A 19,148-nucleotide genomic window follows, 5' to 3' on the forward strand; every position below is an offset into this window, starting at 1 on the left:
TATTTCATGGTCTTCTAATTAATAATTGAATCATGTATTTATTTAATTCATTTTGTCCCTTTTAATCTTTCGTAAAAATTGAACTCAGCTTTGCATTTTTTTAAATGTCTTTCTTTTCAACATATTTTTATACTTTTTTGGAATATAACTGTTTAGATTATGTTTTGCATCAGAAGTCCTCACCCTTGTCCAAATAAAACAGAGTTTTTTCCAGGCCTCCAGAATAGTTGAATTGGCTTCTGATTTGATGGTGATGGAGTCGAGTGATTGACTGTTGCTGTTTATCCTTCCTGGAGTGAAGAAATCAAAGTCCTGACAGACCTGCTCTGATCCTTGGATGGGGACCAGCAGACATATTGACAGCTGAGTCTTGTGAAGAACCGGCCGTCTATTGCAGCCCCTTGTTTATATGCTAACACCGGACCGAGCCTGACAGGGAGTTGTTTTATTTTCTTTTCAAACAAAACTCGTTAATGAATGTGGCTGACTGATAGCAACGTAACAGGCAATGATGTATCATGTACAAATTACGTAACATCACAGCATTCAGCAAATTCACAAGCTTATAATTAATTTTGTCTTTATTAGAAAATTTGATTTTTTCTTTTTCTTTTTCCACTTTGTCACTTTTCCCATCCTGCCTCCTGTTACAGCAACTCGGCTTGCCTGTTTCAAAAACAAATTCACGTAGTTTAGATTCCACCTTTTATTTTTTCAGATGTATTATGTTGCTATTGCATGGTGGCATGTCTCTACTTTGGATTAAGATTACTTTAAGCTGGTCTGTTTTTTCTTGTCACTCCATTCTTATCCTCACCTTTACATTTTGCACCTACTCATCAAGGAGTAAGGCATCCCAATTTTCCTACTACAGTCAACATCTTCACTTTTGTGTTTACTTTATTTTAACCTCTAACCTGTCACAAAGACACCTGTGTCCTCCTGGGACCGTTTCCTGACATGTTAGTGTTTTTTGGGGGTGACAGCTGAGGTCAACAGAGTTCTGTTATACTTTTTTTATGTTGTCTTTTTGCATGCTATCCTCTTGACAGAGTTTTGCATTTAGCTGTTGTTGTTTTTCTAATTTGGGACTGTGAAATGCTTTTATAGAAGTTTTAGCGTACTTTGAATCCTTGTTTTTTCTGAAAAGTAGCATATTAGGATAGCACTTGTCCTGTAGGCAGACAGCTGGAGATAAATTTCTATAGACACAAATACATGATCCTGGGATCCTAGGAGCTATGCTGTCTGGGGCTTTATGCCCCTGGTAGGGTCACCCAAGGCAGACAGGTCCTAGGTGAGGGACCAGACAAAGTGCAGCCCGAAGACCCCAATGATGAATGTAAACTTTGGATTTTGTGTTCCCTCGCCCGGACGCGGGTCACCGGGGCCCCACTCTGGAGCCAGGCCTGGAGGTGGGGCACGATGGCGAGCGCCTGGTGGCCGGGCTTTTACCCATGGACCCCGGCCGGGCTCAGCCCGAAGAGGAAACATGGGTCCCCCCTCCCATGGGCCCACCACCCGTGAGAGCGTGGTGGGCTCCTTAGGGGCAGGGCCCCGGGGGTGATTGAGATCCGCCCGGAGTTCCTTACGGCTCAGGATGTTGTAGGTAGGAGCCAGTTGAGGTGGCTCAGGCATCTGGTCAGGATGCCTCCTGGACGTCTCCCTGGTGAGGAATTCTGGGCACGACCCACCGGGAGGAGACCCCGGGGAAGACCCAGGACACGCTGGAGGGACTATGTCTCTCGGATGGCCTGGGAACGCCTTGGGATTCCTCCGGAGGAGCTGGTGGAAGTGGCTGGGGAGAGGGAAGTCTGGGCCTCCCTTCTGAAGCTGCTACCCCCGCGACCCGACCCCGGATAAGTGGAAGAAGATGGATGGATGGATGGAAAAATACATCCAGCATAAATCCATTGCTGGTCTTGCATTTAATCCGGTTGTTAAAGTACGCCACACAGCTTTGGTGCAGCAAACTTTCCAGAAAACTGAGGCACAGAGAAACTAGTTGGGGAAACGGAGCCTTTACTCTTATCACTTTTACAGGTTTTTCCCAGTTAGAAATATTAAAATCCAAAAAAGGGGGATATAAACCTCCCTGATTTGATATTTTTTTCTGGTAAATTGTTGTAGCTGAAATTAAGAATGTCTTGGTTTTTATTCATAATATTAGTTTGTGATATTTTCTGCAAATTTTATAATTGTCCTATTATTTTGATCAAACTTCATTTTTATTTTTTTGTTTTATTATTCATCTATCTGTGATGCTGTGGTTGTTGTAAAGCACTTTGGTCCGACGAGGCTGTTGTAAATATGCTATATAAATAAACATATTTAACACAAGTCAGAGTCAAATAAACTTTGACTTTGACAATAATGAAAGAACTTCATTCATGTAAATAAGATGTACCATTCTCTAGCAACTTAATTTCTGTATTTTGCTCTAGTAGTCTTTATTAAACCTCTTGCCTTTTTATTTTTCATGATCTTTGCCCACACTAAACACAGTCCACCTGTATTACTTTAGAGCGAAAGATTTCAGACAGCAGGTCCTGTGTTCACCACTTTTGGCTGACCAGTAATCGAGGATTTTGTAAACTGGCCATGATGGTTAGTGTTTATCCCCCCCACACCCCTGACCCCCTCCGACCCCAATTGGGAGGCAAAACGTCTGTTTCTCATGTGACCGTGCCAGACTCTCGTGGTGTGAGAACCTTACTCTTTATCTCCTCCTGAGCACCACCTGTCTCTCATTACTGGACACAGGATCTCCGTATCCACAGCCTAATTCAAGAGCTTCGTACACGAGACTCTGTCTGGCTTCACCGAGGCCAAAAAGCCAGCTCTGGTGCCTCATTATTAACAATTAAAATGGGCTCATTCTTATTCCTTTCTCTTGCATTAAAGAGCCGTAGTTGGACACTAATGGTTCGAGGCTGACAGCAGCCTTCAGCAGACGTTTGAAAAAGGATGTCAAAGCCTGGTGCCTCTTCCTAAATGCAAGGATCCGTTGAATTATTTGAACGCCAAGCTTCTGCGCTGGTCTTTGATAAATATTTGCCTTTCACAAACCGTTATTCTGAAAAGGAAGTTTTCACTCATAAAAAAAAAAAAAGAGTGTAGAATTTATGTGTTAATTAGATTTAGTGAAGGAGAGGAAACTGGATGATCACCAGCTGTTAAGAGATGCTTAATGAGTTGAAAGGCACTGAAGACCTGTTCCCTGCACCCAGTGTAGCTCCTCCCTGCAGGATGGAGCAGCATATGTCTGTGGCATTGGCACAGGATCAAAGCGGGAGACAAGCCACCTCAGCTGGTAACAGCTCCGTTTCTCTCATAAAAGCCTGAATTATCTCTGCGTGGAGCGCCGAGATGCTTGGATTGGTAGAAACCAGTCAATTTTGTATAGCTGAGCTTTCAACCGGGGAAAAACTAATAAACAATCAGTTTGCTGCATCAATGCTGTAATAATCTCACATCACCACCAACGGTGAGTCACAGTGCGAGTCTCAATGGCTGCTTTGGTTATTTCATACATTTCCATAGCAGAGAACCTGGAGAGAACCCACACATGCACAGGGAGAACATGCAAACTCCGCGGGCCGGGAATCGAACCCAGGACCTTCTTGCTGCAAGGCAACAGCGCTACCAACTGCGCTACTGTGCAGCCCCATAGCAGGTTAATTAATAGCAAATACATATTTCACCTGATGACAAAAACAACATTCTTGAGCATTGAGGGGTTCATTCCAGTCAAGAACTTAAAACTGCACATACCTTGAAATTATCCATCTAAGTCTACCTTGACATTTAATAGGTCAGTGATTGTTTATTACTAGGGACAACAGGATAACACTGGATCAGTACAAATAGGACAGCATGTAATATTTTGTGTTATAATCAGCTTATCTGGTGGTATGCCCAAGTGTGTAGACAAACAGCCAGTCTGGTTTATGGAGAATGAATGTGATCAGAGCAGGTTTGTCAGGTTCTCTCTTTTTTTATTTACTCGCGGGAAGACTTGCCCTAACAGAGGAAGTCAGGAGATAAGAACAGTCAAATTAGTCGTGAGGGTTTCTAATTGTGAGGTGAGCGAAATCTGGTCTGGTTACAGCATAATAAATTATGTCTATCTTTTTATTTTACAATATAAACTAAATATTACAATAAGAAAAAAATGCAACCCTTTTTAGCCACATAATTTATCTATTTTCTCGGTTCATATTTACCTGTTTTTTTCTGTTTCAAAAAGCTTAAATGTGAAGCTTTATCACTTTGATTTAGTGATAATTGTTTACTTGCTTACCAGTGATACACACAGTATGTGCAAATTAAATAAACTCAATATGTGCTAGTCGTCTATTTGCATGTTTTGTTCCAATTCAGACGTTAATGTTGAGCTCTTCAGGAAAAGAAGACTGTCAATAAAATTCCACCAAGCATTATGTTCGCTAGAGAAATGCTCCAGTTTCCAATATGAGCTTTTTAAAATTTATATTCACCTTTTGTTGGTTTTTATGGCCAAATGGATTGTCCATTGACAATCAGTTGTCAGTAGAAATATACCACTTAGAGAGAAATACTCCTAGAATTGCTGCCGAACGTTTATGTAGGCCGAGCGATGGGTCAGGGCAAAACACATTGAGTGAGCAGCAAGGCAAGTTTATTTGTATAGCACATTTCACCAACAAGGCAATTCAAGGTGCTTTATCTGACGAGATGAAAAAATAGGACAGCAAACAAACAAGAAGGACGAATAAGCAGGCATATCCAGTATCCGTACAGAAACATTAAACAACTGAAACATTCTGTGTTAATGTTTAGATTTTTTTGAATGTCTGTTTTCACACAATCCCTTTCTGTCCTGATTTGTATCACTTTTTAAAGTTGCAGAACATAATGTTGCACTGCGGACTTAGCTTTGTCTGATTTGGATATTCCTAGATTTCAAAACTGGACATTCTTTAAAAATAGTTTTTAATTCTGTATTTTTCCTTTTTTGTACAATAATTGTACAAATGTTGGCAAAAAAATAATGCAAAAAAATAGCAAGTAGGTGCTTGGTTGAAATTCCCACATGGTGTCTTCCAGCACGGAGTTTGTGTGCCTTTCTGGTGCGTGCGTGTCTTTTCTCCGGGTACTCTGGTTTCCTTGCAAAACATTAGTTGAGTTGGTCACTGGTTTAAGTTTTGTGTGAGTGCCTGCTTGTTTGTCCTGTGTCTCTGTGATGTCTTGTAAAGGTCAGGTGTAGCCCACCAACCGCCCAGTGGCATCTGGAGATAGGAACCAAGGACAAGTCGGTGTAGATAGATGGTAGGATAGAAACACAAAATCACACCTTTTCTGGTAGTGCACCCTAACACTGAGTCACATCTGAAGAGGTATGTTAGTAAAATTTAAACATAACCTCTCAAGAGAAAATTGCTTGTTGAGTTTTATAGGTACAGTATATAACCATTTTTATGTCTTTGAAGCGGTACACCTAAAAAAAATCTTTTTGTCAGGATTCCCTCTTGCATTTTTTCCACTTGTTGTTGACTTTGAGCATTTGCCAAATTTACAAGCTCTTTACTGGCATTATTAATAACAAATTCCATAATCTGGTGCTTTTGGATGCAAGGTTTAACATCAGACCACTGATCCATCGCTATTTCAATTTCAGTTGATTTTTTAAGGCCATTTTATTTAAGTCAGTCCGACCTCCTTGACATCTTTACCCTCTCGGGAGAAATGTTATACATGCATATATATAATATGTTATTTACCAGAAGTAATCATCTTCAATTTCATTCTATTTTATATTTTTCATAATGATAATTTAACTCCTGTTGGTAACCAAAAGAGCCCAGTTGTTTCTATGAAACACCGCCGGATGTACAGGAGTCTCTTTAAAGACAAAGTGCTACAAATCACCACCATACCTGAGTTGCAAAAAGTCAAAATCTAAAGTATACAGCATGACACAAAAATCATAACTTCCTCCCAACGCATGTTTTATGGTGAGCTGCGCTGCATGGTTTATGAGTTGCTTCGGAGCCTCCTCCAGAGCAGAGTCAGAATAAAAAAGATGCATATTTATGAGAACTGTCTTGTGTTACAAGCTGTTTACTGCTCTGCCGTGAGAGAGGAAGGTTACCATGTGAACTGAATCACAGTCTGTGGAAGGCTTGCCAGCAAATCCAGCTGGGGATGAGTAAGCCTCTGTGTCTGAGTGGGCAACGGTGTTGGGCTTCATGCATTTGCTCAGTTGCAGCAGTAATCATCATGTTCTCAGCGGCCCTTAAGTCAGCGAAATGGCTTCAGCTATGCATGAATATAAAACCTGTTTATTCTCTGTAACGAGGTTTTCTCTGTGTAACACGGCAGCTTCAGACTCAGCTCTATCACTGGGAATTGAATGAGTATCACATCACCACACCTATTTTTACATACAAATCTATTGTGGATTGTTGCTTCATCTCTACCCAGGTTCAAGTCTCATCTGGCATCTTTGTGTTCATGGAGTGAGATTATCAGATTTACAGTCCTTCTTCTTCAATATGTGGGCCTTCTTTTTCAAATTAACCTTGCCTCGCTGGTATTAGAACAGTTTATTATCCCACTGTACCCTCCCTTGCTCTGCAGATGTCACTAGATTTTAGTCAATCAGTTTATAATTGAGCTTTGAGGAAGCTGTAGACTATAGTTTCACATTCTGCTTTTAAAATCAATGTCCTGATTTGTCCCTCCATAGCTTTACCCAAATTATTTAACTTTTTTAATATTTCCTTTCATTTTTTCAGCATCTTGGGAAATTACCCATGCACCATTAAAGCCACACACGGCATTTTATTAGGATTTCATGAACAAACTAATGATTGATTTAGAAGGAAAAGCATTTATATTAGCAATGACGTGATCAGAATTTTGTTCTAATTCTCCCCTATTATGTTTTCTCTTTGAAATATAGCAAGATATGTGGCCAGCATTTTATTTTATTTTTTTTGGAGGCTTGGTGCCATGACAAGAAATTAATTATTTACATTAGGAGCAGAGGAAATGTCAAGCCATTGGTGCAAGAGAGTAATTGGTGTAAAACAGTGTTTATCAAAATTTTTTAAACCAAGATAAATGGTTAAGATCATATTGTGGTGATTACTGTTCTTAGTGTTCGCTTAAACAGCATCCTGACACTTCATCCTTTCCACTCCTTACACTCAGGAGTGGAAAGCTCAAATGAATAAGCAGAGCAACTTGGCAGCAAAACATTCAGTCGCTATCTTATGTGCTCACCTACTCACTTCAATGAAAATGTCTCAGCAAGTCTAGCTAGTAGCTTTCTCTTGTCCCAGGCTCTGTTTTTCTTTGACTACCGGCAACAAACTGTTGCTCTTAAGTCTGGCCAGTGTCTGGATCAGCCTAAAATAATCTCAGCATGCTACACTCACACCAACAAATTTTTGTGCCAATTCACTTTCAGGCAAAAAAAATAATTGTGCAGTGTTTCTCCAGCTTAAGTCTTCTTAATCGGTAATTGCATCCACACTGAACAGTGTTGTCAGCATAACGTGGTATTTTTGAGTTTACCACCAGGCAGTCTGCATCGATGCGTTTTTCTTGTCACTCACATTTCCATCCTAATATTTAGCAAGTATTTATTTTAGTGTAGTTTGTACTTATGAACACAAGTTGATTCACTGTCACCGTTTTCTGATCCATCATTAGGATTTTCATCCGTAATGTTTGTTATTCCTTTAGTCCTGTGCACGTTTGTGTCTTTAGTAATGTGGTTGTCGAATGTGTGGGAGTTGGGGGTCTTATTATTTTCTGAAAATATGTTAATTACCATTCAGTCTGCATTTTGTTGCGCTCAGATTCACATGTTCACACGGGCAAGTATTTTACACTTGCAGACAGCTGATGTGTGCTGTAATAGCACCATGCAGGAGCCTGTGTCTGCACACAGCTAAAACCTAAGCTGCACTGATTATGTAACTCATGCTGCCATTTCCAATAATTTGAACTCGCAAGCGCTTACACCGCTGGACTAGATTACTGTGTGTCTGGGCCAGGAGTGTGTGCACAGCATAGACATATGCTAAGAGGAACTGTCGTCTAGGTGTTTTTTTGTTCTATTAAAGGGAGAACATCCTGAAAAAAAAAAAAAGAAGAGTGTGACGCTGCATTTGTCTCGTCCTTCCTGCAGCCTGGTCAGCTTGTAGGAGTTTAACCACAGACAAGATACATAAATAAAATATAATAGGAGGATGTTTACCTTGGAGGATTTAGAGAAGTAAAAATCATCTTCATAGCATATGCTCCAGCTAGAGGTAGTAATTTGTAAAGCTAACAGTTTTCTTTTTAGGTAATCCTTAGTTAGGATGAATGTCATGCATGGATATTAAGAACACTGACTTGAAATGGGAAATATTTTTGTCAGGACATTTGTCCTGACATAGTAAATAAATACTACATTTAAGTTAAAAGTCATCCAGTAGAATCGATGTGTATTGTTTGCCCCTCAGTTGTACTCAATGTAATTGGCGTAACTGAAAAGCCTGTTTGACGAGCCAGTCTTTTGTGAGCTTCTAGAGTTTAATATGCAGTCTGGGTGCTTTCTTTTTTCTTTTTTTTTTATACTTTTGATTGCCATTGTTAAGTAGTATGACAAATAAAGTCACAGACAGGCTTTGCTGCTGTAGATTCACAGTGATGGTATGTCATTCAATATAATCTTATTTATTTTCTTAATGAAAGCTTTACAATACAGATGTCTATTTATATCTGGTGGACATGTAAATAAAATGGAAAAATACTATAAATATTGTACTGATAAACTTAAATTGATAATACAATCCTTGTCTGCCAATTTTTAATCAACACTTACATGGCATCACTTTTTGGGGTTTACGTGAAATTCAGTGAAATTATATTAACTCACAAAACAAACAAACAAAAAAAATATGTAAAAGGTAGCATTGATTTTATTTCACCTGAAAGGTTTCTGCAAGTTCTGGCTAAAATGTTAATCACTGACAGAGATTTTTTAAATGCATTTAAAACCTTCATCTATGTAAATGTCCTAGCTGGTCACTGCGGCATGTTCATAGAAAATGTGGAGAAAATGATGGTGCATTCAGATGCACCATAAATTCTGTGCTGTGTTAAGGAAAACCTGGACACGCAATTGAATTGAATATGAGACATTTCCATGTTGAAAGTTGTGTGGCAGCTCTGTTAAAGTCTACTTATGTGATGTGTTTATTTAACACCAAAGAGTCCCGCTTTTTAGTTTTATTATAAATGTCTGAGTTATATCCTGTTTGTGAAGAACGGCCTATTTTTGTCAAAAAGCATTTCTTTCTGTTTCTGTCTAACCCATAGGCGGGCTTATTACAGCATCCATGAGTACCCGTCATCCATATTCAATGCAGTAAGCACTGAGGGAGCAGGAGAGAGAGAGAGGGAGCATAATGAGGTTACCCGTGCTCATTAGAGATTATACACACAGCTTTCCCAACTCAGAAAGATCAAAAGGCTGATCACTGAGAGTAGGATGGGGAAAGCCTCTTGTGTCAATTATTCATTGCAGAAATAATAGCAAGACGCATCAAAAACTCATCCTATCAGGATGTTGCTGTGGAGTGAATCCACAGTGAAGCCGTCAGCAGCAGAAACAGTTAAACAGCTCGAGTATTTTCTCCATAAAACCCTCCAGGGGGTTTTCTGAGGAACTGTCCATGGTGCCGGTACCAAAGTCAGCCATGTTTGTAGCTCTGGCTCCTCTTAGATATGTTTAAGTTATTACATGAACATGTTATCAGCAATTTCCCCACTGTAGTCATAATTGAAAATCATTATGTTCTGTTATTGAAGGACTTCTAATTTGAAGGGGCTTCTACAATATTTTTGACAAAATACGGATTTTCATATGAAATGGATTATAAAATGTTTCTGCATATGAGACATGTATGTTAGCTACGTGCAGTTAATGTGCCACTGTTTTGGTTACATAATCGTTGTTTCTGATGTATGCAGATTTACATACGTTAATCAAAGGAACACATGACTAAATGCTTTGTATTTGATTTTGTTGCAGTATTGAACACAATTCAAATGTAACATTGGCAATGTGGACGGTTAAACAGGATTAAAGTAGGGGGAAAAAAACACAAGACACATTATCAAGAATGACTGGGAAAAATGTTAATCATTGTCTAATATTATCTAATATTGTCTAAGCTGCTATTAAATAACTCAAACTATGTTTTGGAAGAGCATAAAGAGACTAACCAAAACAGACCAGGGAACAAATCAAGGAAATCAGACAATTATAATAATGAAGAAAGCCGCGACCATACTTTAACAAGATCAACAAAACCTGCATAAGTAAAGGCAAGATTGTGGAAATCCAGAGAAAAAATATTACAGAAAACATTAAAAAAAACTAACTATAAGCCATAGGCTAAAATCTCAGAACTAAATTGCAAAAGTACAGAAGCATAGATTTCTCTGGCTGCACCTCTCATGGATGCATTTGCATTAGTGCCACAGAGGCACAAATGCTAGACACGGCCTAAGGGGTTGGTCTTTTGCATCTGTCTTCATCTGCTGTGCTGTAAACGCCTCTTCACTTATACAAGAACTCATTACTCACAATGGCAGCCATTTGAATCTTTTATCAGGGAGATTTTTAATTGAACATTGGCGAATGTGCTCCAAACAAATGGGCCTCAGCAAAGCCTGCGAGTGGAGTGTTTGTATGTGTCTGTATGTCTGAGGGTGCACGAGCCTCTGCCTGCACAAAAGGGTGTGTGAAATATTCATCAGTGCCATAACTGACTGGTTCAGAAAATTGTGCATATTAGATATGAGCCCACACAGGAGAGGGCAAGCAAGCTGTCTGTGGAGGCTCTGAGTGATTCACGTGCAGGAATCTGCTTAAAGGTGCATTGTTAGCTTTCATTGGATTGTGCTGGTGGGTTTTTTTCTCCGGAGAAGATATAAACATAAAAACAATAACACCTGAAAAAAGAGAAGTATTTTCTGCCTTGCAATCACAACCATAAATGTGGCGTGTGCGAAAACCGCGATGAAACTGCTCCCCTTGATCCAGTGGGACTGGGACCAAACAGCTCACATGGGTTAAAACAAAGGATGAATATGGAAACACTCCATGTGGTCCTGTGGGTCTGGTTCCATTCCCAAGGTCCTGGAAACCATATTAGAATACATGACAACATAACCTCTGAAGTAGGGAGACATGCGAAATAAAAATCTGACAATAGACAGAAAATTTGTGTTTTTGCTGTATTTTGACAAGATAAAGATTAAAAAATTATGTCCAGAGATCAGTATCGGCAAATATTTTTAATCTTTTAGTATTTAGCGGTATCGGCCCGATAAGTAAAACTGACCGATCATGAAAACCAATGTGTATTTTCATCTTGTTGACGTTTATTTTGGGGATGATGATCTATGTGGTGTTTTTTATTTCTAGTCTTTGTGACAGTGATAGTGACGCATCACAGGTTTATGAGGGTATTTAACTGAAGGCAGTGCGGTCATTTTGTCAGGATAGGGAAAGATATATATCATCTATGATATCTGTCATTGGGCAAACCTAGCGATATTAATATCTCGTAACATGTTGTTATCGCTCCATCCCTACAGAGAACTAAATGCTGTCCTGTAATAAAGACATTTGTGGCATCATTGGTTACTTCCTGACATCTTGACATGACTACTCCCCAAATGAATCAATGAAAATCAAAAATGGGATGTTTAACGTAAAGGTTAATTTATCTGAGGGACTTTAAAGCATTGCTACCAGGGGGACTAATACATGTATTCGGCAGGTTTATAAAACCTAAAGTACAGATGATAATCAGTAAGATTAACCTTAAAATGACTGTAACCACAACTCGACATTGTCTTTACGTCTCACTTTATTGCTTGAAAACAGAATATTGTTTATTTCTTTTTATCCGATTGAAAGGTTTAAATGTTAACACAGCATGGCACGGTTAATCTGTAAGTCCCGCTACGGGACATGGGGGACTTAATGTCTCTTAACGACAAAGACTCGAACATGCAAACTGTCAATAGCCTGAGCTCAGATGCCAGAAGGGTGTAGACAGAGTCAAAGGGTGTTTCCCTTCATTCACCGCATACTGTTCTCTGACCTCATTGCACTCTATCTTATTAGATTTCCTTTTTTTATATTTTGCACTTGTGAATTGTGAAACCAGCAGATGGAGCAAAAATGAAAATTTCATCCATTTGAATGGATTCCAATATCCCGCATTCAGAGTCCAGTCAAGCTGTGCACAATCACGCGTTCCCACGCGCAGCATGTATTATTTGCTGAGGGCTTCTGGTGGCTCCAGTGGTGCCTATTTTAGTCTTGCTCAGGGGCACGTGGCGTTCTGCTGCTGGAGTTTGTGCGCATGTGTGCACCGCTCACACACACACTGACACAGATAAAATCCTGTTTAATATTAGAGTTTAATCTTGGAACACTCAACCTCAGACTCAATACCGAATGCGTGCGGTTAAAAATAAAAACCATCAACGTGAACTTCTGGTGATGTAACTGTGTTAGAAAGTCACTCTATAAGATACAAACGGGCTGCAGGACCTCTTGACGCCATTTAATGACATGCAATAATATGTACAAACCTGCTGAAGATAAAACTAACAAAACATTCAATCAGGACCAGCTTCAGGGTTTTTCCAAACAGCACTTATAGATTGGACAAGCCGTCCTCTGCAAATATGCTTATACAAATGAAATTCACTTATACACAGGGAAGCTAATTTCTCTAACATTAGTCAATTTTACTATGAATATTAGTGTTTTGTAAAGAAAAATGAGGAAACGGCTGTTTTTTCCCCTCTTGCTTATTTCCTCTTTCTTTATGCTTTTTATATGATGATGGCAAAATTTGTTTACATGGTGATTTGGAGCTGTTCTTTTTTTAAAGGCCACCTAAGACTGAATCATATTTCTACCTGAATTATAGCATTTACAAAATTTCTATCTCGCAATTGGTGAGTTCAGCACCGTCTTCGCCTTATGTGGAAAGTGCCATTTTGTCCTGTTGTAATGCCAAGTGAAAGCCAAATTATCAATTTTCTGCTAAGATAATGTTCTATTTTTTTAATTCTCACTCATATTAACATGTTGAGATGTTTAAAGCGGATTCTTGGATGGTTGTTGTAATTAAATATTTCCTTTTAATGAATGCTTCACAGTGAATTTGTAACAGTAGAGTGAATTTGATCGGGTATTCTTTCTGAAACCTAATATTTTGAGTGTGGTTTAACACCTGGTCAGTTGTTGTTGTTTTTTTGTTTTTTTTTGTTTTTGTTTTTTTGACACACACTCAAGTTCCCTTTGGATTTGTCGAAACGTCTCCACCAGAGTGTGTTTTCAAATTTACAAATGTTAACATTTGTTTTAGATGAGGCCAATTTTTTTGCATCGGTTTACCCTGAAGGAGCAGCAACCGCTGGTTCTGTATCTTGTGTGCATACTCACATATGGGGTCAAATATAAGAAAGCTTGCATTACAAGCATTTCTCTTTATGACCCTGTTACTGATCATAGTCCACATCCTATATTGTCTTTGTTTTGTTCATTAATTTTAAAGATTTGCGGTCTCCTTTCAGTGTTCTTTCTGTCCGTCTGAATTGAGCACATTTGCATATATTTCACATATACATAACCTAATTACCAAGAGGTCCTGCTTCTATTTTCATACTGATGTGGCTAAAATCTTCCTTTCCTGACATTTATCCTCTTCCTTTTTCTTCTTCTTCTTCTTCCTCTTCTCAGGAGACTGAAATCAGCACCAGAAGGAAGGAGTGTGAGGCACTCGAAGCAGAGGTGAAGAAAAAGAATCAAACATGTCAGACTTTGGTAAGTGCTCCAAAAATATATCCTGGCCTCTGAATGAAAGGATGATGGTTAAAATTGATTTCCACCCGAGAGCCTTTCCCCACTATCTTCACAGCCAAACATCCCTGCAGCGAGAGAGTGAGAGAATGGGTGACAAAGATAGCTTGGCTCTCAAAAGATAGTGGGTTGTCAGAAATGACAAAAAAAACAACAAAAAAACACCCTAATCAGAAGCATTAAATCTAACCTGGTCATGTTATTGTTCATGTTTGTTGACGTTCACATTGTTCAAGCCAATACTCGGTTGTCACTTTGTTGGTTTCTTTTGTACACACAACAAATCAAGAAGCTCCACACAATGCCACTTTGCAATATCCAGAGGTACGCTGCAATATCTGTGTTTTCATACCACTGTAAAAGGTCAGCTGTGTTGCACTGCTTGTGCATTTTCATTTGGTGTTTCTTGAAGGACGCTTTCTTTACAGTGCCCCAGAAATGTCACTCCTGCAGCTGGAGTGGCCTTTACTCGGTACAAAAGCTAAAGGGACCAAACACAGAAAAGGAGAAAAAAAACAAAACAAAACAAAACGGTGGAGAGAAGATGAAAGAAATGACTGAACTGCTTCCAAATAGCTGTTTCCTGTTATGAGGCACTGTGGCTGTGATAAAGCAGTCATTATTTGCTTGAAAATATGTTCAACAGCATGAGCCAGATCCAAGAAAAATGATAAATGGTTCTCTGGACTTAGAGGTTTTAATTGAAACTAAGTTGTATGGTTTAAGGAGAGTCGTCATGATTGACGTGTCTGGATTTGGATGATTATTCAAATCCAGACACGTTGTTCTTTAATCCCCTCTTAATTGTATTGACAAACCACTTAATTCAACTAAAACACACTTTATTTCAATCCCCTGCTTATAATTCACTTACAATATCTATACTTTTTATTTATTCTTTAAATTTAAATGAACTACAAATTGTGAGGATATTAAAGACAAGAAGTATTTCCTTGCACTAAGTTTATATATACTGACAGTGAAATATATTCAAAAGAAATACTGTTTTCAATGTTTAGGCAATGTATAGACATTAGACATTTTATGTTTAGACATTTTACGCTTCCAACTTTTTGGAACAATATGGAGAGAGGCACGTCCTGTTACAATGTGACTGCACCACAGCATAATAATAATAATAATAATAATAATAATAATAATAATAATAATAATAATAATAATAATAATAATAATAATAATAATAATAATAATAATAATAAAACACCTTTGAAATAAATTACAGCGGACACTGTGGCCCAGGCCTTCTTGTCCAACATCAGTGTCTGACCTCACAACTTTTGGAATGATGGTTGGCAGTTTCCATAAACTCACTCCTAAATCTAAATTCCCAGACAAAAGTAGTGATGCCACCACTAGGCTAATGCATTCAGCCCATTTTTGTTAGATTTCTTGAAATAGCATTTTAGGAATTTTTCTAGACTTGTTATTGGAACATTTTAAGTAAAACAAACCAGGAGGAAACAGTGGTGAACCGGTGTTAGGACCAGGATGGCAACGTCTCCATGATGCATGTGGGGAGTGAGGGCCAGGCTATGTGTCAGATTCAACAGACTAGATACTGTAGCTCAGATTAATCCTGAATTGTGGATGGACAAATAATGTTACGTCTTATTGCTGTGTGTAAAATGAATGAAATCCCCAAAGAACCTCTAATCTATTTTACAAATAATAGTGTTCTACAAATACATATTTAAAGATGCAATGTGCTGTTCTTTTATTCCTCAAAACTCTTTGAAAGAACGCAGTGACTTGTTCCGATCCCAGCTTGAGATTGAGAGAAAATCGTACACAGTCAAGTGGACGGATTGATGCGATCCAAGATGGAAGTGGTATTTGGGAGGGAAGCTCCTTAAGTAGTCAGGTTGGGATCATGTTTAAACCTCGAGTCGATAGTTTAGGTGGAGTTACTGTTGCTGTCAGTTCAGAGAGCTTAGCAGGACAGAAGCATCCCTATCCAAATGGGGACCGCTGATCAACGTTAATCTGAGAGAAAACATGTGGGCTCCTGTAATCCTTGATAAAGGTTGGTTCAAAAAAATTGAACATGCTTGAAACTGAAGTAGGAACAAAATAATGCTGGATTATTCCTATGAAAGGTTGGAGCTGGAGGGATTGAGCAGTAATGGGACTATTTGGTCCAACATCATTTCAGTTTATATACTCTTGCTTCAAGCCCTTTAGATGAGCTGTCTTTGTGTGTGGCTCTCTGCCCCAAATAAATACTCCATTAGGACTGTTTTCTTTGCTGACCTCCTCCGACCTTCGCTACTCACGGCAGCCAGCGTGTCTCTCCTCGCCCATTGTCAGCCTGCTGAGTCCAGGGGAAGCTACCCGAGGGACAAACTGTCCCCACATGGTGAGCAGGACTGACAGGCTGGTCTCCACAGACTGCAACACGGCTCTGAAGCCTTCCTGCACCTGGCACGGCGAACAGAGACACAAACACAGACAAGTCCAATGAAGGAGATTGGGATGGCAAGCTGACAGTATTGTCACTTGCAATTTGCTCTAAACTGACTCGCCTCCCTCCTTGTACGAACAAAACCAAGCACTTCACCCTCTTTTTTGAAAGATTTTAACAGTCCATTTTATGAACACTGACAGCTACTATATCAATATACACCATTTCTTTAATATTTATTTTTTTCTGACTTGAGTGCTGGAATTCCAGGGTCAGTAAACGCCTCCTGGTGATTCACCTCAGCCGTCTTGTATATAAACACGCAGAGCGAATGTGATAAATGACAGTAAACACCGTCACCGCCATCTGGCACCTCCACCTTCCCGCGTATCTGATGTTCAACCATCGGCCGTCACATCATCAGCCTCGGCTTGCGTTTGAAGCCTGTTGCCACGGTGACAAGCAGCAGTTTTGCCAGCATCACTCAAATATGTATCATGTTTATTGACGATCAATACAAGGGCAGTCGGCCAGCGGACTCGACAGGATCCAGTGTGTCTCTGTGACGTTTCCCCGGAGTAGCTGGGTGAAATACCTGGAAACACTAATAGCTGTAAACAGAAAAAAAAAAAAAAAAACAACTTCCAGAAAGGGCATGCCTGGCATCTGTCATTGGTTTTATGTGCTAGGGAAATACAGGAACATCCTCATATGTATTCCACTTTATTTAAATGTTCCAGCCCTCAGGCGTTTCTCAAGATTAGTGTACTTGTGGAGGACAGGAAGGCTGAAACATTGATTAAATAAAGTGGAATACATATGGAGCTGGAGTGTGTGATGCGCTCCTCTCTCTTCGTCTGTTACAGCTTTGAAACAAAATTTGTGCGGAGGCAAAAATGTGAAATGTTAAAGTGGAAATACAGCGACATTCTCAGATGCATTCCACTTGATTTAAATTTTCCGGCCCCCAGGCTTTTTTTGAGCACTGCACAGAAATGCAATGTATGATTTGGGTTGGTTCATTTTCAGCACATTTATTAATAACTATTACCTTTGTCGGTTTCAAAGTGACCATTGTGGGCTTTTGAGTCATTAACAGAGGGGTGCCAACAATTTTGTCCGTGTGTATTGTTTATTTTTCTGTAATATATATTTTTTTAAATAAAATACTCATAAATTGTCCTTTATTGTCACATTATTTGCGCAGGAACAGGCATTCAGGTGGATAGCTCAACTAGTTAATAATTAAGAGGTACTAAGTTGGAAACTAACTGGTGTTGCTTTTTTGTGTGAGTCAGTTTTGATTAAAACAGGTCTAAACAGATCAAATTAAACTTAAAAATATTACTAATATTACTAAATCTATCTATGTATCTATGTATCTATCTATCTATGTATCTATCTATGTATCTATCTATGTATCTATGTATCTATCTATCTATCTATCTATCTATCTATCTATCTATCTATCTATCTATCTATCTATCTATCTATCTATCTATCTATCTATCTATCTATCTATCTATCTATCTATCTATCTATCTATCTATCTGTTTTTTTTACATTTTAAGATGCATTTTCCAACAAAAATGAAAACACCACTCACCAGGAGTACTATATTATTGGGTTTTAATGTAAACACTTTCTCAAGACACTGTTGTCGTCTTGTTTTCTCTGTCAAGCAGTCACACTAATGTTGCTACGCCAAAGTTGCCCGAGACTGCATCAATTTGCTTAATCCGCTGTCAGTCTCTTGGAGTGTTTCCCAAACAACGACTGGACCCGGAGAAGCATATGGACTTACATTATTTAATGGTGTTGCACAAATTGCATCCTGACACAAAATGAGAAGGTTAACCTCTTCCACGGCAGAATCTGAGTGGACTGACAACATGCAGCTGATGAGGCAGATTGATGTTGCCTTTAGCTACTTCACTCAGTAACACAAGCTTCGTTTGGTAAAGAAAACGGCGACACACTTAATGTTCTCATGTGAAGATACAGATTGTGTGAACTCTGCGTTTTATCTTACCAATTAAATTTCGAATAGTAAATATTAAGAAATGGGAACAAGTATGAAGATGTGTGCTATGTAGCTATAAACTAACTGCGTTTGACTTCATTTGAGTGTCAGATGGGACATCTTTCTTGTCCTAAAATGTTCCAATTTTTATGCCTCCTACTGCACAGCTACCTAATGATATCAAAATGTAAAGGTCATCCGCAGGAAAGAGACATGCATGACTCTTCCTTCATTTACCTCTCTGACGCAAATGGCTTTGGTTAAAAATAAAGTCAAGAAAGCGACAGCTGGCTGCACCAAGAGCAAATGATGAGCTCTCCCATACTGAACAGAGAGTAAGTGGGTGAAATCCTTGGATTGCTCACGAGTTAAATGACAGGGTTGATTCATCTGTCAGGCTTATCAAAATTAACCATGCTGCTGTCTCGGACCAGGTTGAGTCACACAGTGATAGACAATAAAATGGCCCCTCTTTGCTTCAATGTATTTTTTCTCTATTGTATATCAATCATGTAGCTATTCTGCCTTTAACAAATAATCTAAAATAATAAATAACATAAACCCAGATAAAGTGAAAAATTAATTAACCTGTGTTTATTCTTTATTCTTTTTAATTTCATTTAATAATGAGGGTCCATCTGAGAATATGATATGAGTTTGTGGGGTGGGAGTTCATAAGTTTCTTACTTCTTCCTACTCCTTTTAGAGCGTGTTAAGATTGTTGCAGTACAAAAATATGTGTCTTTTGCATTCCTTGTTCATGTGTG

General features: G+C 38.9%; 1 protein-coding gene across 2 annotated transcripts in view; it reads left to right on the top strand.

Moving 5' to 3' along the window:
* The window catches only part of rimbp2b (RIMS binding protein 2b), a 106,199-nt gene that overhangs the window by 39,682 nt on the left and 47,369 nt on the right, over window positions 1-19,148 (top strand). For both annotated transcript variants that reach the window (XM_044111373.1, XM_044111374.1), the window contains one exon: window positions 13,817-13,900. In XM_044111373.1, coding sequence (XP_043967308.1) covers window positions 13,817-13,900 — 84 coding nt within the window. The remainder of the gene's footprint in view (window positions 1-13,816; window positions 13,901-19,148) is intronic.

Source organism: Gambusia affinis, linkage group LG03 (genome assembly GCF_019740435.1).
Source record: "Gambusia affinis linkage group LG03, SWU_Gaff_1.0, whole genome shotgun sequence".
Lineage (NCBI taxonomy): Eukaryota > Metazoa > Chordata > Actinopteri > Cyprinodontiformes > Poeciliidae > Gambusia > Gambusia affinis.